This window comes from Athene cunicularia (assembly GCF_003259725.1).
Source record: "Athene cunicularia isolate RWA chromosome 2 unlocalized genomic scaffold, athCun1 chr2_part1, whole genome shotgun sequence".
Classification (NCBI taxonomy): Eukaryota; Metazoa; Chordata; class Aves; order Strigiformes; family Strigidae; genus Athene; species Athene cunicularia.
The window spans coordinates 48,938,486-48,964,623 of NW_020799095.1; the positions used below are offsets into that span (position 1 = coordinate 48,938,486).

General features: G+C 38.4%; 1 protein-coding gene across 1 annotated transcript in view; it reads left to right on the top strand.

Annotated features, from left to right (window-relative positions):
• MINDY4 (MINDY lysine 48 deubiquitinase 4) overlaps positions 1-12,376 on the top strand; it is an 82,830-nt gene extending 70,454 nt beyond the window's left edge. Inside the window, exons 16-18 of the mRNA XM_026841611.1 lie at positions 536-716; positions 5,476-5,548; positions 10,369-12,376. Coding sequence (XP_026697412.1) covers positions 536-716; positions 5,476-5,548; positions 10,369-10,417 — 303 coding nt within the window. The 3' untranslated portion in view covers positions 10,418-12,376. The remainder of the gene's footprint in view (positions 1-535; positions 717-5,475; positions 5,549-10,368) is intronic.
• The last annotated feature ends 13,762 nt before the right edge of the window (positions 12,377-26,138 follow it).

Below are 26,138 nucleotides of genomic sequence, written 5' to 3' on the forward strand. Positions count from 1 at the left end.
TTATTCTAGCAGATGAAAATATTTTACATATCTGTACTGTGAAGCTAGAAGAAGGTGCTAAAGTGAAGGGAATATATTGCATCCAAGAAAAGATTCTGGACTGTTTAGTTGCCCACACAGGGGTGTCACATGTCATCTGAGATTCTGTGAAGTCCCTTGCCTGCCTTTTAGGTACTGTTGCATAACAGCACGGTCTCCCATTGTTCTCATGTAGTATTCCTGACCTAAACTCACTGTGATTTTATAGCTCTTGGAGACAGGATTCCTTTTGTTTCTGATCATCTGGGATATGATCTTTTTGCTCTAAGGAAACTACAGCTGCATTTTATTACCTGCCTATAACTCAAGTCCAGATACCTGCTTTGTATGTTCCATGATTTATCAGAGCTACCTTGGTCTGCTTCATCAGCAGTATATAATGTGTCTTCATTAATGTTTGTAGTCTATAATAAGTGATATTATGTATCTCATGTTTTCCACAATTGTTTCTCCCCATGCCCTCTGTGATATTCTACATTTTGTATCTTTCTTTTAGGTTGGTTGTTACTTGAAGACCCCTAAATACCCAATTTGGTTGGTATGCAGTGAAAGCCACTTCAGTGTGCTTTTTTGTTTGGAAAAGGATTTGCTAGGTGACTGGAAAACAGAGCGGAAATTTGATCTATATTATTACGATGGCTTGGCCAACCAGGAGGAAGAAATACGGTTAACAGTTGGTATGTACAGCTCAGTAATTCTGCATTCCTTCTCTAGTGGTTGCAACAGCATCACATCAGGAAGAAGAATCTAATAATACAAACAATCAGCCATTAAAGATTATTTGTGTGCCTGTTTCCTAATTTCCATAATTAGTTTTGGTGATTAATTGGAAATTTGATTTCACAATGAAATTTTGAGCATAAGTTCTTGAAAGGGTTAAAAGTAATCATGTGCTATATACAGACTGGTAAATCTTTCAGTGACACTGATTTCCAAGGAACAGATTGTGATCTGGCCTATTCAAACTCCTAGGACTGTAAACTATATTTAACTACTCCCATTCTCCTTCACGTCTTCTCACATAGTTTCCACAGGCAGAAAATGCAAGCCTCCTGTTCCTCAACCCTACATACCTATCATAAAATGAGCAGAGAGGGTGAGGAAGCATGAAATTCTTACTTCCAAAATCAGTTGCTTCAGAAGATGGCAGTAATCTGCCAACAAAGTCTAGTCTCTTACCTGCTGATAAGCATACCTGGAAACACAAGCATGACTTGTTACACTCATTCTTTCAGGAAACCATGCCAAATTATGCAGCTGCTTTTACAGTAATTGTGTATTTCTCCAAGTAGAAGGCATTTGGACAAGCAGTATTCTTATGCTTAGAAAGCTCTTACTTATTGCCATTTTAAGACATTCTTAACCACTAGATTGCTATTTGCTAATAATATCCTACTTATCTTTTGTGTTCTTTCCTTCAATATATTTATACAATCTAATCAAATTCCTTCTTAATCTTAAGGAGCCACTCTGTTGTAGTCCATGCTTTAAAAATAAGTGGTCTGTATTCCTTGTTTTCATCTACATTCTGGTTCTTGGACAGGATGAGTTATACATGGCTGTTGTATGTTCTAATTGAGACCATGTGACAAAGCTGTTCGTATGGTGGGAGTGCTGGGGGCTTTAGCTGGTGGTGGTGAATTCAATCATCTTTCTGCCTGTTATTTATCCTCTTATTTTAGTTAAAATCCCTGTCATGCTATTATAGTGATCACATATATTATCTCAAAAAAATGCTTAACCTTTACAGGACTATAGTTGCCAACTGGTTCCCACATGGTCTGCCCTAGATAAAAGTTTCTTTGTAAGTGACACAGATAATACAGTTCAGCCCAGGACTAGAGAGATCGAGACACATTTTTTCTATTGTGTTGTACCATGTAGCATATGGTCCAAAACAAGGTGTCCTGGTCTGTCTTTTCATCATTAATAAATCAGGAATATTTCCAAAATCCAGAGTTACCAAGAAGTCTAAGATCCCTGGATGAGAACGTGCTCAGACTATGTATAATTTTTTCTCTTTACTGTTCAGACTGTTATGGCATATCAGTATATTTCTCCTCAAAGACTAAACTTGCATTGAGAGGTAGGTATCCTTTTGTTGTGGCTACATCCTCTTTTAGGGATATGTCCTAGTAAATCTTCTGTTATCTGTGAAATTCTGTAAAAGGCTGTAAAATGAAAATAATTTCATCATTCCAGGAAAACTCTTTCCTAGTTCTGGCTGTACAGTAATCCTTTATTAGGTCTGGAGAAAAACTGGAATTACATCCAAAAGGTAACATTGGTCATACAACTACATGCATGTAGTACCAGATGGAGATATCAGAATGTTAAGTATTACTGATACTTCTTTGGAAATATCAACAAGCTGTGATGGTTAGGTAGTGTTACCTAGAGATATATCATGAGGTCCTGGGTGCCGCACATCTACATCTCACTGGTGCTGGTTAGCAAAGTTGTTGGCTTTTCACTAACAAGAAGATAAATTCATTGAAATGGAAATCTTGTTTATAATTAAGAAAATTATAATCAAGTTCATATTTTGGGAAAGTTTGAAAAAATTACACTGGGCAGGAAAGGCAAAAAAGTCAGAAATAAAAAGTAGAATTACATTTTGGGGGTAATAGCAATTGCCACTTTATATTGAAACTTTGGCCTGCTTCTCATACTCATAGCCATTTGCCAAAATGTAGACAAGAAGTAGGAAGTTCCCTCCTAAAAAGAGGCAATGCCTACTAGTGAATTCAACATACTATCCTAAATAGATGAAAGTTCTTCTATTAAGTAAAATTTCTGATAGGCAGAGAAGGAAAACAAGCCAGTGTATCTAGATTAATAACCCCCTGCATTATGCTCATCTTCTTTTGTCAGCTCTTTAGAGACTGAGTGGAGATCCTGGGATTTTTGTTATAAGTCACAGGCACTTGTATGAAAGAGTGTGTTTACTGCTCCCAGAGATACTGCTCCTTCTTTCTAATATGCAGTTAACACTACCTACGTTAACATTTTCAATATGCTGTCTGCAAGTGAAGATATAAGGAATTTTTGTACAATAAGTTTTAATAAATCATTCTTATATCTCGTTGGTACATGCCTTCAACTTAGTATCATTTTCAAGGTCTTTTCGAAAAGCAGCTAAATAACTTCTAAGAAGAATATAACTGAATTTCTTAGAAGATTCTTCGAGAGTCATAGACCACCCTCAGTCCCTTTGCAGATCCCACGGAAGGTAGCACAAGCAGTGAAATTAACAGATGTTCAGATACTGGAGGCAGCTTCTAGGGAAGGCTGGTATATTATTGATTATGACACTTTCTTTCAGAACAGTTTTTTCTCACAGTGAAGATGAGATTATTCCAATGTGCAAAAGTCTTGTGGAAAGGCAATCATTAAAACATCACTTCCTAAGGTTTCCATGTAAATTATGAGCAGTATTTTTTCTTTCAGTGATTGTTTGGATTCCACTCTTTTGAATCTGTGCTCATCACAGCTTCTGAATTGCGTTTGTCTGTAACTGTGCTGGCACTCAGTTTCTCATTACCCTTAGCTTAGAATATAAGTGAAGCTCTAAGAGATCATATTCATCCCCTTCTTGCTGTTGATGACTCCAAGACAGATGAGTGTAACTTCACCATTCCTTGCTCCACATGAGCTGTACGAAACACAGTTAATTAACTTAGCTAAATGTTCATTGCCTACTCCTGGAAGATATATCTTTAGTCATAATTTTTTTATATTCCTTTGTATGAAAAAATTCTATTCAGACCTTGTGATTGGAAGATCTCAAGTCTAAAAATGACAAAATTCAACAAATTGGAAATGACTGGGCAAGGCAGCCATGCCATTCCTGCTAGCAATACTATGGTCAAGACAGTGGCTCTTCCTTTTCACTTTGAGAAGATCCAGAACATCAGTATCAGGAATTCTTACAGAGATCCAAAATACTATTGGAGACCTCTAAGGAACTGTTATAAACTCCTCAATATTAGGATAAAAGAGGGTCTTTGAAACTTAAAAGATTCCCATGTACCTCTAAGGTACAGAGGATCTAGAAAACTGACAGTACTTTATGAACTTTTAAATATTGTCCATTTCCTACTAATACAGCCCTTACAGTCTTTCAAAGTTTTCTGTATGTATTTATACTGACAAGATCAATAAGCAAGGGAAGGAATGACATGAGGAAGCCAGAGATATCTGAGACTGGCAGCTGTGAATGTAAGAGCAACTGCTACCCATCCTGTCTACATCAGTCTCACTGAAGCAGACCCATATACTATACCCTGCCTTGGCATTGTTTGTTGCTTGCAACCTACCTGTTGACTAGATGACAGACAGAAAAGAAGAAAAAGAAAAAAAACCCTAGTCTGCTGAAGTTTAAAATGTTTTACTCCAAAACAGGAAACAGCTGAGCAGACTGACATACAAGCTGGTTGCAGGATGTTTTCTCCCTGGGAAGTTCAGAGACTACTTTCACTGTTGACAGATCCAGTGTCTGAGACACTGACCTCTCTGTTTTCCCCGGAACAATGCAATTGCATCTCCGTCCCAAAGGAATGCTCACAGCCTGTGGTAGCTCTCTTATATCCAACAAAACATCATTTTCTCCTATCTGTGCATGGTTTTCTCAACAGTCAAGGGACAATCTTTTTTTCAAGGGTGAAAAAATCTTAATGAACTTTGGACTGGACTTGGGGTTTCCTATTCAAGTGTAGGACTACTGCTGCCCTTAGTATTTGAGTAAAAATTGCTTTCTTAGTAATTATGACATCAATTGTAAAATAAAAGCTTCATGACAGCCCTCCAGCGTATTCTTTCACCTTCAAATCTATGTTTTTCCTTGAAATCATCTCAATGTTAGTAAACTAACCTGTTTCAGGGGATGAGTCTGAACAGTGTCCTACTTTCTTCCTTACTGTTAAGTAGTCAACATGATTCTGGGCAAGTTTCTGGCTCAGAACAACTAATACTGGGCACAATCTGGGACTCATTCCCAACAGCGTTTACATTGTCACCTCCTTTCAGCCTTTAGCTTGCCATCACATGAACAGGCAGTAGACCACTAGCTGAAAAGTTTCAAGAGATGACAAAGTAATGAGTGCCAGACTGTCCACTCTAAGTCAGCTATAAAGCCCATGCTGTTTGCAAAGAGCCATAGTCGTGGTATCTACTCTGAGTGTTCCTGGCCCTGTCTGTGGCCTCTCTGTTCAGATGGTGTGAACGAGGGCATGAGATAGTATTCAAGTGTCAGCAGTGCTCCCCTTCCAGGGTATTTCAATCCAGAGTGAATACATGCCTATTGTGGGCTAGGATGTTTACACTGTGAGTGGTAGTCCGTCACTTCCATAGGTGGAGTTTCTAGAAGTTACTGTGGAATTCTGTATGAACAGAAATGTACTCCAGCCACTAATAATGTCTGATATGTCTCTGCAGACACAACTCAGATGTGTGCTGAAGATAAAGAAAATGATCTTACTCCTCCACTTGAGCACTGTATTAGGACAAAGTAAGTGAAATTACAGTTTTTCATCCAGATACAATCAGTTACTGATACAAATATGTCGAATATGTTGCAGCAAGGAATCTTGCAAAATTACTGCTTAAAAATCAGAAAGGATCTGAATAGGCCAGGATCTAATATGTATTATACATTTAATTGTCTGCTATTGGAGTTAACATCGAACTAGCTAACACGTTCACTTCATTTTTAGAGAAACCTTCATTACATCACGAAGAACTGACTGAGACAAATTCTGTTTGAAAGCAGAACTTGATTTAAATAGATCTAAATTTAGATTCCCAAAAGTGATTGATTCCTATTGTAGAGGCATAATGAGAAAAGGAGAAAATTTCTTCCATCTAGACTGGGGGACCAGGGTACCATTCTTGATGCATGAAGCCCTGTGCTTAATGGTCTCAGGTTTTTCAAACTTTCCATGTGTCTATGGACAGCACAGAGTTTCTCAAGATCACAAAACACCATGTTTTGTCCTTGGCAGTTCTTAAGTCATGCTCTCTCCTTTAATACAAGGCTAGTTCCTGTCATGTTATGAATTTCCAGGCCATTTTGAGGTCTATATGGTATTAAAGGATGGACTTTTAAGCAATTTATGCAAGTCATACTGAAGTTAATGAGAACATTTTCAGTTTAGTGAGACATGAAAGAAGCAAAATGGAAAAATTTAACTGGGTAGGAAAGTCAGCTTTATAACAATTCTATCAACATGACTTTGAAAGCTGCTATCTGAGTATCTTTGGAGCAAGAAGTAAAAGCCTTATTGTCAAAGACCATAACATTTGTTAAAGCAGCAAGCCAAGCAGCTTCAGATTTCTCTTGCAATTTCCCTCCTTTCCTTGCCATAATTTGTCCTGTAAAAAAGCACCAAAAATCATGAGTGGCTGCCAAACAGTGTGTTCATGCAGTGTTGCCATTATAAAGTTACAGAAAAGTAGAAGAGGCATTCTGTAACATGACAGCAGTGACATTAGTCCCGACTCCCTGTGCATATAAACTGTATTGATTCCTCTGTTCCAGTGACACAGAGGCATGACTACAAACTAAAATAAATAATATATAGCCTCAGAAATCCACACAGTGGGGGTGAATAAGGCATGCAACTACTTAAAGTTGCTCTTAGAACATCTTCCGTTCCTGGCATTGTATCAAAGTTACACAGTTTTTGTAATAGTGATGTTTGTTTATTTTAAATTCCCTGCTTTAATGTACTGAAGAAGTAAATTACCAGCAAATTCCAGCATCAATGTATTTTGTTTGTACATTCTCAGGACTGTCTGATTTACCCTGATCAGTCTGGCTTCTTGTTTTCAGTATTCTCCATTTGCTTTGAGCATATTTATTTAAGCATGGCCTTGCTGCTAAAGGTTTTTCATGTTATATTTTTCCTTTTTGTTTTTAAGAACTTTTTCTTCCAGCTATGAAACGGTATATAAGGAAAAGTAAAACCAAAACAAACTAAGCAATATTTTAACAAATTTGTAGATAAAAAAGAAATGTTTTCTATTATACAACTGTGGAATAGATTCCTAAACTAATTTGTGGTAATGCAAGCAAGCAAAGAGCCATTACATATTTTGAGCAAGCATTCATGATGGACCTCCTAATCAAACCTTTCTCATCAAAAAAAAGGTAGGATAATTTCTCAGGCAGTGTAGCGAATTTCAGTCTGAACAGACAGAACTGAGCAGGTTAAGTGTTGTTTCCAAATGTTGATGGATTTTTTCTGTTCATTCAGATGACTCACGTATGGTTTAATCCATGAAAAGTCTCTCCCATTGTTTAACACCTGAAGGCCACCATCCTGTAATGCATTGAGTTATATACCTAACATCTGTCTGCTGTTTGCTCTCTTATCCTCTCCCAAAAGGAAAACTGCATATGTAATAGACTGTTTCTGTATTTAGGTTTTTTTGTTGTTATTATTATTATCAGAGGAGAAGGGTTGTTTTGCTTCTGCAGGAGGAGAAGGCTCATGTTTTCAGTCCCTATTCTATAAAATGTCAGAAGAGTGAGATTTGAGTTTAAAGCAGTTAACACTTCGGATGGCCAGAACAACTAGTCGCCAGCAGGAATCACTTTAACCTGCAGGCTCTCAATCCATCAGTCTAAGTACATGTGCTTTTATTGTGGCTTTCATCCCTAGACATCTGTAGAAGCAGTCAGATTCTGACCAAGAGATGTCTGGAATGTGCATCCCTGGGTTGTTTGGGAGATGCCGTGCAGACGTCTTATCCCATTCTTCCCTGATGAATACTCTTATATCACAGTCATGATCCTCAGCGGCTTTCTGTACTGGCAGAAAAAAACATCTGTTAGCTTTGCCTGAGGGGAATAAAACTTTGATCTGATATTATAATCTTAATTCAGTGGTATATTTTGTTAACCCTCTAGCATCAGCTTTCCTCTGTTGTAGTGGGGCTGTATGATACCTTAGTTCATCTGTTTGGCTTTGAAGTGAGACATCCAATGGAAAATTGGTGGATAAGAGAAGAGCATGGGCATTTCATCCTGAATTGTTAGTGTGCTCTAAAACAATACCAAATTATTATTACATGAGACATCCTTGAATGTTATTCCAGACTGAACATTGTTCAGGGACTGAACCAGTCCCTTTTGTGTTCCTGTTAACTCCATGACCCTTGGGTGAGGTTGTAGTTGAACCAGATGGGTCAAATGTAGGTTTTTTTTGTCGCTAATCTGATAAATTATAATTGAATCAGCAGCTAGAATCTGGGTTGTATTTGAATTACATTGTGGCAAGATAGTTTGGGGGAATGTTAATGCTGAATTGTCTGGACAGTTTTGTTTCTGTCTGTAAAGGAATGACTTGTTCAGCACCTGTGAGTGAGGTTCCTCACTGTTTGGCACCTTTTCTTGTGCAGATTCAATAGGTAAAAAAAGTTTTGAATCTGTCTCCATAGGAGTAAACAGCTGCAGAATGCTTTTCAGTCTACAGCAAAAATGTTTTGAAAATGTACATAGGAGATAGTCTTTGTTATGAAAGTTACCTTGAGACCTGCTTCAACATAATAATTTTCTGTTTAAGCTCTTTATTGAAAACCTCTTTTTAAAAGGCCAGTTCTTCATTGCCTAGTGATTAGCGACATCTTAAACCTAACAACAAAAGTGGTATCAGTATGTTAGTATTTTCACAGATTACAGTGTACTCTCAGAGCAGATTTTATTCAGTGTCTTTTGGACTCTGTGGGGTCTCTGTGGATCCCTCTCAAAGCTATAATCTCCTTGGTGAAGTAGAAGATGGTGCCATGGGAAGATTATACACAAAGATAAGGGATGATTTGATGACATTACCTGAGAAATCCAATAGGGACAGTAGGTAGCAATTGTACTTCCCACTTGGATATGGTTGTTCTGGGGATGATATTCTGAACCTCTGGCAGGGACAACTCTCACCACTGGCTAATGCCAGCCTAGGTCAAATATCTCCAGCTAGAACATATTCTGCTTTCAGCTTAAGATGTGAGGCATCACTGTTACGTATTCCTACTAAGTCATGGAATGAGGACCGTCTTTCTACAAATCTTTTATTTTTATTTTCTCAGCAAAATAAAAAAAAGAAGGAAAAATTTCAAAAGAGCCTCCAGATGATCACTTCCTGTGAGACTTTATACTGAATACTGCATGAATTCAGATTTTGGTTTTGTTTTACACTTGACTGACTTGCTCAGCGAAAGGACTGAGTTGCCATACCCTTGCTGACAAATTCTTTCCTCAGTGACAGAAACTCAGTGACACTCTGGCAACTCACTGTAATCTCGACTGCCTCACCAATGTCTTACTACTGTGCACATGCACTCTGAGACAGTTTTTCAAAACAGGTATAAATACTTGACACTGAGAATGCAATAATTTAGTTCTCAGAAGCTGTGAACCATGAACTTGCAAACATGAGAAATGCCACTGACAAGTGCAATTCATGCAATAAATGACTCTGACTGTACAGTAAGTTGACTAACTTCAACCCAATGAGGTCACTGGAGAGCATCCTCCTTCTTTTAACAAGTCTTTGGTCAGATCTTTGTCTTTTGCCATGATTTGAAGACACATTTGGTGACAAATACAGGATTGATACCTTCTTAGCATTCAGTGTTGGTCACATTCCTGGAGTGGGCAGCTGAGCAGTAGCAACCAATACAGAGCTGGGAATTAAATATATGGAAGGCTTTTGTGCATGTGTGTGGAGTCATTTGGAAACTTTCTTCTTAGAGTACATTTTAAAGTTATTCTGAAGAAGGAGTGAGGGCAGAGAAAAAGCAAAGCCTCAGCAAAGGAAAAGCAAAACATTGTCACTAAAGTGAAGCATTGAATCCTTCAGAGGAACCAAGGTCAGGAGCAAAGATAGCTGCTAAATGCAATTATCTGGTCTCCAGCTCTCAGAGTCACAGATTTCCTAATCAGAGACCTGCCTGTATGAGAGTGTGCAAATTGCCTAGTAACAGCTGAGACTGAACATTCAGATACAGGGTTAATTCATATACCCATCTTGGGGATTCCCTACAGTGTTTGCAGCATTAAGGTACTTGTTCTGAATCAGCTGCTCCTGAGGACTATCCATTGCCTAGAAGAAACTGAAGGAAGGGTAAGAGGACTGACCTCCAAACTTGGGCACCTAAAATTAGGTGGTACAAGTACCTTACTTCTGTTCCTTTCCCTTTTGAGATATGATTAGTTATCCCAAATGAATCCATCCTAATCTCTAAGGTTTGTTGGGTGGTGGAGGGGTGTTTGTTTACCTTTCCAATGACCTGATTAACTGATGGATGTAAAATGATTGCTTTCATTTCTAGGTGGGAAAGAGCTGTTATTGACTGGAATGGCACAGAACCAATCTTGTGACTGACCTGACCTGCACTTTACTTGTAAAGATAAAAAGGAAATGACTGAATTAGCACATTCCTATTCCCACCAATACAGGAAATAGGACTAAAGATGTGTAGCTTACGATGAGGAAGAATGACAGAGTTTGCAGGCTGGAAGAGTTTCACTTCAATCACCTCGTGCTTCAGTTATTTTGCTTATAATGTAAACAACACTTACATGAATTCCTTGTCACTGCCTTTAACATACATCTTCTGAGAGGAGATTGAGTTTCCACCACAAAATCAAGGTTACAGATGAAGCAGTGAAGTCATCAACGTCCCCTTGAGGTCTCTTTCTGGATCCACTCTGTATCCTGCAATTGTTTTAAAGCATCTGATGAAAGATGCTGAACCCAGATTTCTGTCACTGTACATGCCTTCTCTGTACTACCTAGTTCTTCACCTACAAAACTCCAGTGCAAGTATAAAATATCGTCAAAAAAATACATTTTCACTTTTTTTCCTGATACTAGTAAATCTCAGTTTGCACTGAACAGATCAGTAACCATACAAACCATGGTAACATACAAAGTTCTTGTTGTGTCATAAAATTTGCAGTAAAAATTCTGGGTTTGTGTTACCAGATTAATAACTCTAGTATGTTCCTTATACTGGGTGCTGATGTAGCTAATTTTTCTTCTGGATGAGAGATAGCTCTATCAGTATCTTTACATTCATGCCATTGTAACTACTTATACACTAAGGTTTATATACACCAAAGTGATAGATAAGATCTGTGGTCTGCTTCTTAATGATAGCAAGAAACCAGAAGAGTTGTTACGTTTGAAATTTAAATGGTGCCTATCTGTGATAGATACTGTTCATGATTAAATAAAGTGCATGTACTTAAATGATGTACAGTGGAGATGTATCATGAGGTACTGAAACAGCAGTTTGTATTCTGAAATTAATTCTTTAAATGACATATTTTGGCAACACTTTACCAACATTGGAAGAAGTTACTGAACAGAAGATTGGAAAAATGCCTTAGGAAAAAGGCAGATAAATGGTGTTTCTAGAATTATTCCTCTCTCTTGAAAGTGAATATGTCATGACAGTTTAATAAAGAGCTTTTACTTTCTGGTATTTATCACAGAACCTTCTTCCCAGTCAATATGAAAACTTCTGTAAGTCCTGATAGTCTAGTTGCTCTTTCCAAAATCAATTTCCAACAAAAATTCAATTTCCTGATGTCCTGCTGTGTGTAGTGTGGAGATACTGAACTGACTACACAAATACAAATTTGGGGAATTAGCACTTGAGCTAGATTTGGAAACTTATCTGAGTATAAGCCATAACAGAGTACAACAGAGGTTTAGATAGTCGTTGAATGAACATCTGTCTCCCCTTTTGCTTCCCATTCACATCAAAATATCTACAAGCAATAAAGCATTTCAGATTTTCAGTTAATTTTATTTAATTCAGTGTAATGTAATTTGTTTGGTTTAGAGCAGTTAAGCAAACTTCTTTAAACCTTGTGAGATTAAGATCTCCCATTCAGCCTCTGAGGCATAAGCAGCATCAGATCTGAGCTCATTCCTGACTCTACTACAGGGTTGTTATATGGTTTTTGGCAAACCCTGTCATCTGTATAAATAGGGATATGTTTGTACTGTCAGCTATAGGCAGGCTCAATACTGCCTTTAGGATACACTCATCATCCATAGTTCAAGCACTCCATTTTCCCAGAAAAAGCTTACCTCACTTGAGCATCAGTGTTTCTGGGAGTGGGAGATCCGAAACGGTCAAAGATCCCAGATCCAAAGCCTTTGTTGCTCTGGAAATTTCTATGAACTATAGTCCACACTTTGTTTCATGAAACAAGTATTGATTGATTTTCCCTCCTACCTCACAGGGCATTTGTAGTGTAAAATAAGATTTTTTTGGAGAATGCATTTGGACAGAAAATAATGTAGAGTTGAAAAATGGTTTAACAAAAAAATAATTTCTGAATTTTCCAGTCTACTTTAGACTTTACTTTAAATCACTACTTTAAAATACGTAAGTCTGGAGATAGCCTTCCACTACCTGATAGCAGAGCAGCCAAGATAAGTGTTCATCTGGAGAAGGAGGGAGCTGCCTTGTGACAGGCCAAATTTCATCTGACTAAAATATGGATGCCTACAGTTCAGATGTGTTCAGAGGAGCTGTTCTCCTCTGTTCCAAGGAGGGGAGATACCACAGTGTGATGTAACTTCTCTTTAGGATAAGAACTGTGCTCCAGACTTAGAATGGTAAGTATAAAGAGGATTGCCTCAAATGGATTTCACCCATGAAAATATAAGGATTTTTCAGGCTGTAAGAAAGAGTATAGAGTAGTGAATAGGTCTTGGAAATACATTGTGGTTTATGGGTTATTCTGGAGGGTAAATGAAGATGAGGAGAGGCCCTGAAGATCTGACCTTCTTTCTAAAACAGGATGCAAAGAACTCTGAGGCTCCTTTATCACTGGTTATGGAGAGTATTTTTGTTGAAACTTAATTTCTGTGACAACAGAATCTCAGTGGGACAGATATTTCTTACCTATTATTTGTCATTGTGTCCACGTATAATTGTTCTGCAAAGTCCATCTGTCATCTAAGATGAGCTAACTCCAGATTCACCTGTGCCCTCACTCACAAAGGCAGAAATAAAGCACTTGGACCATTTCACCAAACTGCCACCTGTGTAGGGTAATTCCACCAAGTTGGAGCACTGAGAACCTCATGATTGCTAAGCTACTTCCACCGTCCTTGCTCCTGGAGCCTAAAAGCAATATCTTCCTTCACCAGGGTTCAGTGGCAGTGTCCTTATTAGGCAAGAGACATGGATATTGAGATTTGCTAGGGCATCCTTCCATGAGGAAGAAATGTACAACCAGAACATTAGTTTAGAACTAGTTCTCAGAAAAATGGCAGAGCATTACCTCAATCACTGTCTACATCAAGAAGAAGCATATTTTTATTCAGTGTAAAGCGCCAAAAGTTATTTCCATTAAGACATTACAGGGCTTTTTGAGTCAATCATGCAAGGTAATGCAAAATGTTATATGGCAAAGCAAAAACCTTCGCACATATCTGTGTAGAATCATATCCTGTTCCATCAGCATGCATCTATTTTTTAAAATTATGTTTTCCTCTTCATTGTTTCTCATTTTCTTTTTCATTGCCCAATGAATGTGACTTCCTGAAATGAACAAAAACAGCAACCGTTTGATAATTGAGTATTAAAAGACACCAGTGATATTGGCACTTGGTCTGCATGTTGTCTTAATTTCATTCTGTTCTCTTCTGTGGCATAAAAAAATACACCCTCTGCTGAAAACTGACCCCTTAGCTAACAGCAGACATGGCATATTGTGTATGTAGATGAATATGTAAGCAGAGTGCTATTTTGGTAATGTGTCATATATGTCACCTTTGTACAAAATGTATATTTAACTTTGTCTTGTACAGAACATCCCATACAAATAAAACATTTAAAGCAATGGTAATAGTAAAACCTCAGATTTCCTCCTCCTTTAATAATTTATTTGCTAGTGGAAATTAATCTGAGAGATTAGATTATAAATGTTTCATGGGCCTCATCAGGTCAGTGGAATAACAAGAAGTTAAGCGTCTTATTCTGTGAGAGCAACCATAGTGCAGTTGGAGTGGAATAAAGGAGCCCATGCTGACCTTGGTCATGTTACCCTGGGGCAGCTACAGGTACTTAAACCAGCTACTCTGAAGCTAGTTTAAAGCATGAGGACCATGCACACTGACTCCATGCACATGCATTTACCATGTTCTGTCTAAAGCCTACCCAAGTGGTAGTGAAAAGTGCAAAGATCTCATTAACTTGTTGTTTAGTCTGATATGAGTCACCCCATCCTGATGAAAATCAGAGCAGAGGCAATCATGTTGCAGAGCTTTATTGGGAGTGTGGGCAGGATGGGTATGTGCACACGTGGAGAAGATTTCTTAGCCATCTGCAGGTGTACTCCATAGAAGAAAAAATTGATTTATTATTATAGCAGCAACCTCTTGTTAAAAACTCATCCTTGTGTGCAAAATTCAGACTTAATTGATGAACCAGCTGGTGTTCATTTTTCTATGTATCTGCCCTTATTATGCTGGTCAAATCTGTTAAATCTTTGATATATAATGACTGACTATCATGAGTTAATCTGTGCTGTCACTATGTGTTTTGTTCCCAGGTAGAGCATAAATGACAACTTGAGTCTATTTTCAAGTCTTCACTTTTCTGAGACAGATTTCTTTTTGGTTTTGTTCCTAATATATCTAATGGTCTGCTTTGAAATGACAGGAAGTGGTCACTTTAGAAATCAGAGGAAAGCTGAGAGCTTGGAAAAAAGACACAACCATAAGCCAAGTTTTTCAGAAGTGATAAGTGTCTTAGGGGCTCTAAAGATTCAGTTGCTGCAACTGAAGTACTTGAAGAGGGCACAATTTTCTGGTGGTGGTTGGGAGGTCCATTAAACCGTGAGAACCTCAAATCACTAGTTGTTTCTGAAAATGATGTTCCCAATTTTTTGAAGGAGTAAAATAGTTCTTCAGAGTGCCTTCATGACAGAGACATGATACAAAATATAAATTTACATTATTTTATAAAGTCTGTTTCATTTTCCTGTCCTGGGGTATGTTTACTATGGAGGAAACTGCCCTGAGTTATTTCACACTGACCATACATGGTATAGGGAAAGTTATTGTGGAGGATGTGATTAAAGTTAACCACACCAAAGTTTGTCTTGTAATAATTTCTCTTCAGTTCACATTTGTAGAACCATAAAACTTAAGAATCAAGCACCAAAGCCTTCATGACTGATGTGCATTATTTTATTTTTGTGTTCATCAGTAAGATCATGTACAAAACAGAGAGGTTTCTTCACGGAAAGAAAATAATTGCGCCTGCACATCCGTTTGATACAGGGCACAGTTTGCTGCATAACCTAAGGAAAAATCATCCTATTAAGAGCACTTTGTATATACTAGTACTCTTCATGTGTTTATTTTCATTGGCAAGAAGATAATAAATCCAACATTATCTCTGAAATAAGGAAGCAGTTTCTCCTTAGCAGCTTTGTTTATAAAACCAGAGAAGGAAAAAGGGCATTTTCAACCAGGTATTTTATTTGCCATTTCACCGAGGGTGGGGAGGGGTTAGTTTTGCAGTGGAAAGCAACCTATTTTTGTTATGTCCCTCATTAACAATAGTTGTTGACTATATCAACATGGAAACAAACACCAATTTTAAAAAGAAAAACCCTGTAAAGTTTGCAAAGTGACTTTTTTTAAGATTAATATTTGTCAGCAGCCCAAGATTTCAAGTTTCGTGTGCTGTGGATTTTTAAATTTTTCTTTTGCTTGAAGGAATTATGCTAAACTGAAAGAACTGACACTTCATGGAGGTTATGCTTAAAGGCACAACTCTTAGCTATTTACAAGAGTGATAGCATTGAGACTTTTGCTAGACCCTTGAACCAGAGTATAATTTCTTTGATCTCTGACACTTGGCATTTCAGACAGTGTGTGGTTTCTGTGGCACTGTACACGCTATTCACTGCATGCTTTACATAGCACATCCTTGGACTGCACGTATTAAAATGGCTTATAGCAACTCATGGATCTGTGTGCCTCAATTTTCAAAGCCCATTTAAGAAATCAGAGATCATTTATGAAAAAATAGAGAGTTGTCTGCAGACAGCCTGAGATGAGGTGGTCCTCAGAGTGCAGAGACTAGATTCAGATACTCAAAGATAGTACATCTGGAATCAGCAGTGTGACTAATACAGCTCTGAAGCTGAACTGATAAACTTATTCTTTTATGGAGGATAAGTGACTGACATGCAGCAAGGCTAATGGATTCAGATGCAACACATTTAATTTTTGCAGCTGGTCCATGCATTGCTTACTAGGACATGTTTGTAACACAATCTGTTTGCTTGATATACCAATGCCTATACAGACACTGCACAGTAGTGAGCATCCACAGTCTCAAAATAAATGTCTTTCATATGCTTGAAAGTGGTCATCCCAGGCCAAAAGCTTCCAGCATTGTCAACTAGACTTTGCAATATTTATTCTGCTTAGGTGGCTTTCTGATGAAGTTTAGTCTTATCCAAGCACAAATTACAGGCTGTTTAGAGAATGGATTGAGAGCAGAACTGAGGAGAAGTACTTGAAGGTGTTGGTTGACAAGCAGCTCAACATGAATGAGCAATGTGTACTTGCAGCCCAGAAATCCAACCAGATCCCGGGCTGCATCAAGAGAAGTGTGGCCAGCAGGTCGAGGGAGGTGATTTTCCCCCTCTACTCCACTCTCATGAGACCCCACCTGGAGTGCTGTGTCCAGCTCTGGGGCCCCCAACATCAGAAAAACAAGGACCTGCTCAAGTGGGTCCAGAGGAGGCCACGAGGGTGATCAGGGGGCTGGAGCAACGCTCCTATGAGGACAGGCTGAGAGAGTTGGGGTTGTTCAGCCTGGAGAAGAGAAGGCTCTGGGGAGCCCTATAGCAGCCTTCCAGTACTTAAAGGGGGCTACAGGAGAGATGGGGAGGGACTCTTTATCAAGATCATTTAGTGATAGGACAAGGGGTAATGGCTTTAAACTGAAAGAGGACAGATTTAGATTAGATATAAGGAAGAAGTTCTTTACTGTGAGGGTGGTGAGGCCCTGGCACAGGTTGCCCAGAGAAGCTGTGGCTGCCCCCTCCCTGGCAGTGTTCAAGGCCAGGTTGGACGGGGCTTTGAGCAACCTGGTCTGGTGGAAGGTGTCCCTGCCCATGGCAGGGGGAGTTGGGACTAGTGATCTTCAAGGTCTCTTCCAACACCACTCATTCTATGTTTCTATGGTTCTATGATCTGTCAATCTCAGTCAGGATCCACCTGATCTAGTCAGAGGTGTCTAGAGAGTAGACAGGTTTACATCTCCATGTAAATCAGTGACCCTGGACAATCTTTGAAGCCACTGGTGAGAATTAAAAATAATATGGCCATGAGCCACCTGACATATTTTAGGTGTCTACAAAGTGAATCACATTTTTCACTTCCTTGCCTGCTAATGGCTGAATATCCACTGATTATACTATCAGGAAGCTAGCATGACTAGTTCAAATGAATCCCACTGTGTGTGAATGATAAAGTCAGAAAAGAAGAAGAATCTGTTTATAGACCCATATAGTTGTGAAAACAAGTGAATGAGATGATGGGTTAGATTCCTCCTGGCTCCTGAATCTGATTCTACCTCTATCTTCCACTTCACAACTTTTAGGTGTGAGATAGAGAAACAGATCTTTGTGAAAGAAATCACAGTATTGAGCAGCAGGATTTTGCCAGCATTTGGAGAAGAAGCTGCTGCTAATATTTAGTTTCTCACGTGGGCACACAGGAGGCATATCAGAGTTGAGACCTGGAAGGCGTTCTGGACATGAGATTTTGTAAGCACGGATTTCGTGTATAACAGTACTAGGACTGTGTCACAATCCTAAATCCTGGTAAAACACTCGAGATATCTGTACCTTGTGTAGGTGTGCTGCTTATTTTCTTATCGTTATCTTATCATTTGGCAAGGACTTCCAAATTATTGTAAGAAATATTCTGGGCATTTGTAAAAATACTCCGTGCACTGGAATTCAGCAAATATTTATTAATTGACAAAGCACTAGCAAAGAATGTGGAACAAAAAAAAAAAAAAGAATAAACTGTTCAGATCCTCTCTGTACAATACACAAAGAATATGAGGTTAAAAGTTATATTGTGCAAACATACCTTTTGCTAAAGTGTTGTGGATATGAGCCAAAGTCTCCAGACCTTGAATTGTGGATCATTGCTGCAGGGAGCATGGAAAAATGTAGCTCCTGGCTAAGGGAAGGGAGTGGTCTGTGATCTCCACCTGTGCAGATCTGTGTGGCACAGTTCCCCTGAGGACATCTGCGTTTCTGGAAGGTTATTTCCAAACCGAAGTTAAAACCCTGATTGAAGATCACAGTTACTGAGTAGCCACTCAGTCAGCTGTGCATGTGACATGGGTCACAATAGTGAAGTTTTGGTAGGGATTAAATCCTAAACATTAAAAAGGCGTCATCATAAGTGGGGGTAGGAGGTGCAACAGTAAATTAATTTCAGTAACCCAAGTAAAAAGAAAAAATCCACCTTAAACATTGAAGAAGAGGCTACAAATCATTTTACTGCAAAGGTACAGGACATCATGAATCACTGAGTTTTTTGTTACTCTGATTTTTTTATTTGTGATGCAGTTTTAGGCCTATACTTCATTTACTTTATTGACCTTTAAATTCAGGAGAAAAACATACTAAGGGCCAAACTCATGCCAAGTGCAAATACACTGTTTTCAGTGTGCTCCATATTTTTATTTATCTCACATAGAAGATAATGATCTTGCATGCCATTATGTTTTGACTGAGAAAAAGGTTCACAGCTTGTGTCTTTATGTCTTATTGTCTATGTCTGTTTTTAAGTGGCTGTAATACATTGTTGATATGATTTCAAATCTGCTGTCATACGTTGTTTGCATTTGGTTAATAGAAGTAAAATAGAAAAATATCACAATAGCAAGTTCCATCTGGTAAATGTCAGTCCTAGATAGTGTGACAAATAAGTAATGTTTTGCAATGGTGTGTGAAGAACGCTGTTTTTTTTACGAGCGCTTCAATACAGAACAGTTTTATTATGACTGACATCCTTCTCAGGGCTGAATTCCTATCACGCACAATATCCTTCCTCTCGGATATTGTCACTCTTGGTCAAGTCAGTTCTGTAAGAAACAATCCAGTTTTATTAAAGTTGTGACTCCAATTTTCAAACCTGACAAATGCAACACACACATTAGAATTTGCTCTGCTTTTATTGGCATTATTTTTCAGGAGATTTCAATGGCAATAACAGATGAACACAGTACGTGAAAATCTGAAAGTCAGGCTTTTTTTTTTTTTTTTTTTTTTTGGTATGAAATATTGCCATGGATACCCAACTGTTTAGTCATCTAAGAGACAAAATAGGTATCTAATGTCTGCATGCCATATGCTTTGAGAAATACCTGTGTGTATGAGTGGCAGAGGGTACAGAAAGATGAATTAGAGTGATAATTATCATATTTCTTTTAATTTGTGGTGGAATTTGCTGGGGTTTATGCAACAGTGTTAAGGCATCACTAATTTTTAACAGAAGTGTGACTTAAGAATACAGGGAAACATCCTGAAGAGTGAGAGACTAAACAGCCATAAAACCATGTTAGAAGCTGTAAGAGTCTCCTTAATTGCACCAGCCTAGATTAAAATTCTAACAACTTGTGCTGTCCAAACCCACATTACTCCTGTGCTTCTTCCTTTTGAATTTTCTCAACTGCTAAAAACAATGAAAGGCACTCCATAAGTTCTAGTATAAAGACAGGATTAATTTTTACTCTCTCCTTGCTTGTTTACGTATTCTATGTTTAATATATAACTGAATCAGGAAGCCTCTTTCTTTTGTGGAATCTGACAGCAAAATGTCAGTATGGTCTGAGAGGGGAAGGCTGATTTATAAGGTTTCTGGGATACAGGGAACAGGTGACTTTTGCTTAAAGGAAAAATGATGCTACCTGCTTAAAAAAATAATCAAGTAGAAGTAAAGCCATACAGAGAATGTGTGTTATTGACAATCGTTCCAGAAAGAGTTTCCTACAGAACAACCATTACAAGTCATTGTAAGTCTCTTGGGAACAGCAGTCAAAAACATCAGCAGTTAATTACTAGAACTTCCTAAATCAACCTTCTTTGGCATGACATGAAGTAAATGAAAGCAATAAAAGCAAGGAAGTGCATTGTGCTTTGTCCTGTCCAACTCCTGTTCGGACAGGCGTAGGTCACAAGCACAAATGTAACCAGCATGAATTGTTGTTTTTTATTTTAATTCCTGGCCTTGGGTTTAATTAAATCAGCATGCTGGAAAGGCCAAGGTGAAACGTAGGGCCAGGTCTTCAGAGTGCGTAAATCCTCTGACTTCAGTTGAGTTGCACTGTTGCCACACCTTGCCAGAGCGTAGTCCCTGCTCTAGTAAAGCATCAAAGAATAAAAATAAAGTATGCTCTACAATGGTTAGTAAAATAGAGAAACTGAACAATCTGTTCTTATTGCGGTCTTTAAGAATGTATGTTGGGGTGTTACTAAATTTTATGATACACATCTCTGGGAAGTGGAGCATTTTCTTTGCCTTGCCCCAATTGTGGTCAGTCTTGGGGGCAGCAGAAGGCTTGTGCAGACTTTATGTCTGCTGGAATGAGTCTGGAAGGGATTATGTACCCTCATATTTATTAACAGGTTTGGGAAAGGGAAACTATTTCGTGTGTACCCTACTTCAAAATTATTTATTTACTTTAAAACCAATCTGAATAATCTAGAATATCTGCTTGATAAAGCAGAGTTACTGCTGGTTTTCACTCATATTCATTCTTGCCCTTATATCTCACAGTGAGTTAGATCCTTCGCTAGCTGATTTGGTGAGTCTTCCAGGGAAAAGGAATTTTGAGTAGGGATTTGAATGGGGCAGAGCTGCAGGCATCACACATCTCTGAGAATGAATGAAGGAAACTCAGAGGAAAAACTAGTGTCTTAACCAGAGGGAAGGAACCAAAGGGAAAGGCACATGATAAAAAAATGAGACAGAAATTGTATACCAGGAACAGTTTTATAGGATCTTAAAACCTTCACAGATATGAGTAAGGAGATAATTGATATAAGGTGACTGAAAGGAAGAGAGTGCAATGAGATGTTGGCCAGACAGGGTTCCCCAGACCTTGGAGCTTAATGCAGCCTGGGCAATGGGAAGCAGCAAAGCAGGATATTTTTGGATCAGTAGGTGGGCAAATCATGCTGGGTGCCATGCAAGGGCTGGCCAGAAGAGCAATAAACTAGTCAGCAGACAGGATGTTTCCCTAACCATTAACATATGTGATTAAGAACTAATCACCGTAAATAAGCGCTTGTCAAGGAGTTGAGGAACTACAATAGGTGGAGGAACGCCAGTGAGTGCCAATGGAGTACTCTGACTCAGTCGCTCCTGAGGCTACCCAGGGAGGGTGATCAACCTCGGTCAGGGCTGAGACCCACCAAGATGACTTGTCTTGGCCAATGAAATACTTCCCAGATGGCTTTGAAAGCCACGAGTTTTACTGCTGTCACAGAAACAGGCCTCATAGTGGGATACAAGGGAGGAGCATCTGAGGATTGTGTAAAACTTATTGTGGGATGTTTTTATGGGAATTGTGAGAGTGTTTGAGACTTATTATAGGACATTTGTGGGAAGAACCAATCAATGTGGCTCAGGGAAGAGCAAGTGTGGGAAAACAGAGAGACAAGGGGATAAAAGCAGTTGGACACATAGACCAGGGCTGGCCATGCTCTGTGCTTGCTCATCTCAGTCTGTCCTGTCTTCTTATAAAACTCCATTTCCAAATATTTTCTTGGGTGAGGGGGTCCCTATGCTCTGTGCATGTCTGCGTATGGTATCTGAATGCCAGCGGTGCAGAAGTGTCTGTGGCTCACAAGGCTTATGTGTCTGTGGGGCCAGGAACCAGAGAGACCAGGGTGTGTGAGTGTTTCCCTAAAGAACTGCAATCCTCTGTGTTTGTGCACATGGGTATGCCTACTTTGTTAGCGAACTTCAAACCAGATTGGCTGGCGAGAAAGGCAAGAGGTATGAAAGCCAGGCATGGGAGAGACTATGGCCCCGAGGCCAAATACTGGAGGAAACAGAGGGTTGGCAAGTGGCTACTGGAGGGTCTGTAGGTCTGAAGAAGCTACTGGAGAGATTGTGAGTGTGCGTGCAAGCCTGTTGGGAACACATGCTGAACGTCACAGCTGGCTGAACCTAGGGACACGGAGCTGTGTCAGCCTCACATTCAGTGGGCTCTTGGATCCAACTGCCTCTAACATCCCCAGTCATTGACCATCTGATCATCACTAAATTTTGGTGTTTACAGTGATTATCTTTTAATCATATAATGTGATGTATGTCACTAAGGGAGAGACCAACCTTTTGGATACATATTTAAGCTATTAAAGAAAGGAAGTAAATTTGACATAGGGGCCTTTTAACTTCACTACTGGACAACTGCAACCCCCTGAGGCCTTTCTATGCTCTGAATCTAAGGGATGGGAACTTGTTTATCCACCAACAAAAGTTCCTGGAAGGGATTGTAGGACACAGTGTGTTTTGTTCAGCAACTTGGGGGAATCTCCTCTGGTCCTTTATTTCACTGTAGACATATGTGAAAGTCATGTCACCATCACTTTTAGTCTGAGGAGGTTCCCCTCCATGATGTCATCTCTCTGACTTCTTGTTTACTAAATAATTCAGATAATTTTTTTTTTCCATGTCTCTACAGAACCTACTTCTGTCTAATGGACTGATGAGTTTCTGGTTTAATATTTCTTATCATCTTTTCTATAATAAAGGTGAACAATTATGAAATGCCATACCGGTGTATTATGCCTCACATCCAATATTAATCACAAATCCAAAATTAAATGTCAGGTGCCTGAACTAGAATTATATTATTGATTAACTCCACAGCACCCCAGTAAAATTCTGAGTAATACCAGGCTCTACTTTGCTGTCCTTTTTAATGGCATGTAATATAAAAACATTCTCCTTGCCAGAAAACATTCAACATCTAGACAGATTCAAGAAAAGATAATTTATACCATGGATAACTTTTGTCTGTAATCAAAATCTAAAGTGAAGCCACTGCCCATGGTCTTTATAGCAAATGCACATCTACTCTCTTCTTCTGCTCTTCATGTTCAGAAATATTTTATGCTTAAAATGTTTAAAATATGTAAATATTTTTAAAATGTAAAAAATATGCTATTTAAAAGTGCACGACCCTTATTTTCATCTGTGGTTTGTGCTTCTCAGTTTATTGCTAAGGATTTTGAGAATGAAGGACTTTTTTTTTTTGAATGAACAAGCTAATAAACACATCTCGAACATGGTTTCCCAGAAAGGCTCTTATGGCCAGTTGTTGAGCTATATAAATCTGCAAATCACACGAAAATTTTAAGTGTGAAAACAAAGAACCTCTGAAGAAACAAACCATGCAGATAGGGAAAATGATAGTTATCCAGAAGATTATATCAGTTTCTGTGCCAAAACCATGGCTATTTTGTTTCTTGTAATCACTGCTATGTTTAAAAACAAGTGTCCCCTCAGGTTAAAGGACAATTACATTTTGTTTACTGTGGCAGTATTCTGTTTTCCACTGCATACCAGAAATTGAGCAAAATGAGGGAAAGAGCTTTGATTTTTCATCCCTTAATGAAAGACATATGGTTATCTTGGGCTGTGAGTGTGTGTGTGAAGTGATGACCTGGTCTGGAGCAGCCCTAACACAGACTGATACCTGAATAACGTAATTTTGTTAAATGCTGTTTTTCTCTTGAGTGAAAGCTGTCAATTAAAGTTTCATTTTGGAAATATTATGTTTGAACTCATCACCCTACACATCTTTTTGGGTCGAATGAACAAATGCCTCCACCTGACCTGCCTTTTACATCCACTTTAGGAAAACAACAAATAGTACATTTCTGAAAGTGGAGCACAACATACAAGATAAATTGTGACTTCAGAAGAACCTTCAAGCGACCCTCTGCTTACAACTGTAACAGTACAGATTGTTTTTTTTAATCGCCCTCCCCTTCTATACATGGATCATAGCCAGTGACATCTGTGTGCAGACCATAAGCTGGTGGAAAAAAAAAATTACAAAATCAGGTGTAATTTTCTAGGCTTTTTCTCCATGATCTTTCTGAGCTTACAGAATATTTAACTGCTTGTTCCAGCATCAGGATCAGTGTCATTTATGCACAAGAAGCTCTTTATGATCTCAAGCCTCAGCAGGCTGTTTTCCAGCTGAAATTTTTGAGCAATTCCAGTGCAGAGTGTAGGAGACGGCCTCTGGTGACATTATTCTGCTTTCAGTGCCCTTGCCAGCATGTGCCAAAACAATTGCTACTATAACAAATAAACTAAGCCATGCTGCATTTGCCCTCTGTGTACATTAGGATGAGAACTGCGAATACACCTAATGTTCTCCAGAGCTGAAGCATAAAACTGCTGCTTTATTCAAAATTAACAGCATGTGGCATCCCCACTTAAGATTGTGCATGTCTTTCTGAATGTATTCATGTTGTAAATTACACTATAATTCAGTATTACCTTGATAATATTTGATTAAAAGACCTGGTTGATTAAGCTTGGGGAAGCAAGCAAAAACCATCTGAAATGAATAGACTCACAATACAAAGACGTAAGTAGATAACAGCAAACAGTTGTGCTAGGATAGAGTCACAGCACACAAAATGAATAATTTTCTTCATCGAGTCCTCTGTACCTGAGAAGTTCAGGGAGGACAAACTGTTTTAATGATCCCTGAGCCCAGCAAGTGACAAAGCAGAACAGCTCCAAGAAAATTTCATTTGCTTAAAGCACTGGAGCTCTAAACTGAAAGTGAGAAGAAGAATAAATCTCAGAAATTCTTAAGCAGTTCCATAGTACTGATTCAGAATCCCATTTGCAATAAATAGATGAACAAACTGTGATGTTCTAAATGTTTTCACTCTGAAACTCACAGTAAACATGGAAAAGTACAGCCAAGTCTGTGCTGAATATTTAGAAAAACACTGCTATATGTAAAAATGAAAAAGCAAAATTGAAAGTAAATAACCAAAACTTCCTGGCTGCACTTCTGTCATTTGAAAATGAAAGAAAAAATATAATGACAACAGCAAAACACATGATAGCAGTAAGGTGAAGGGACATTCAGAGAAGTAAGAACATAACTTGAAATCAAGGACATATAGAGTATCACCATTCAACTGTCTTATGCTTATTTCTGCCTGATATACTTAGGGATATTTGAGAAAATCTTTGTTGTCTGAATTTTATTTTTGCTTTCCTATTTCTTAACTACATGGAGGTTGAGAATAAAACTGACACCTTCATACTCTAACATGAAGGATCTCACTGAAAAATCAAAAATAATTTCCCATGTCAATTTGAGTGGATATTGTAAAATCAGAAATGGAACATTTCTATGACAATTAATCAGAGAATTTCTGACTTGCCTTTAAATATTTCTCAGTATGTGTCAGTATCACGATGTCTTAAATATGTCCTGTCAATATTGACATAAGATGTATAAAGTAATTGATAATAGAGCTTTACAGGCCTACACATTTCCAAGACCAACTAATGGGGCTGACTGCATCTCTACCATATGCTTCTTTGAGAAAAAATGTGTTATGATAAGGAATGAAGGAAAGTAACTCGATTTAAAATTTCGGTATACCATTAAAAATCTTTAAAGGCAAAATTCTATTCCTGCTAACATCAATATAATTAATTTGATTTCAAAATGAATAGAATTTCACTCAAAAATTAAAAAATCACCTTTGAGGTGCATGGAATCAAATAAAACTCCATAATTGAGAATGGAGTCTTAATTTGGTAGTTCCCAAAGCAATACAAATAGAATAGTGTGGAAACCAACTGGAGTCAAAGGTTAGGTGTTAGACCATTGGGCTAGCCTAGTGCAGGCTGAAGTCAGTTTCATAGCCGTGGTGCACTGTTAGTACTACGTTGAGGACCATGGTTGCCACACAATTGATCATACAGCCACTTTCAGATGGATTAATTGGGTGAACAGTTACAAATTCCTAG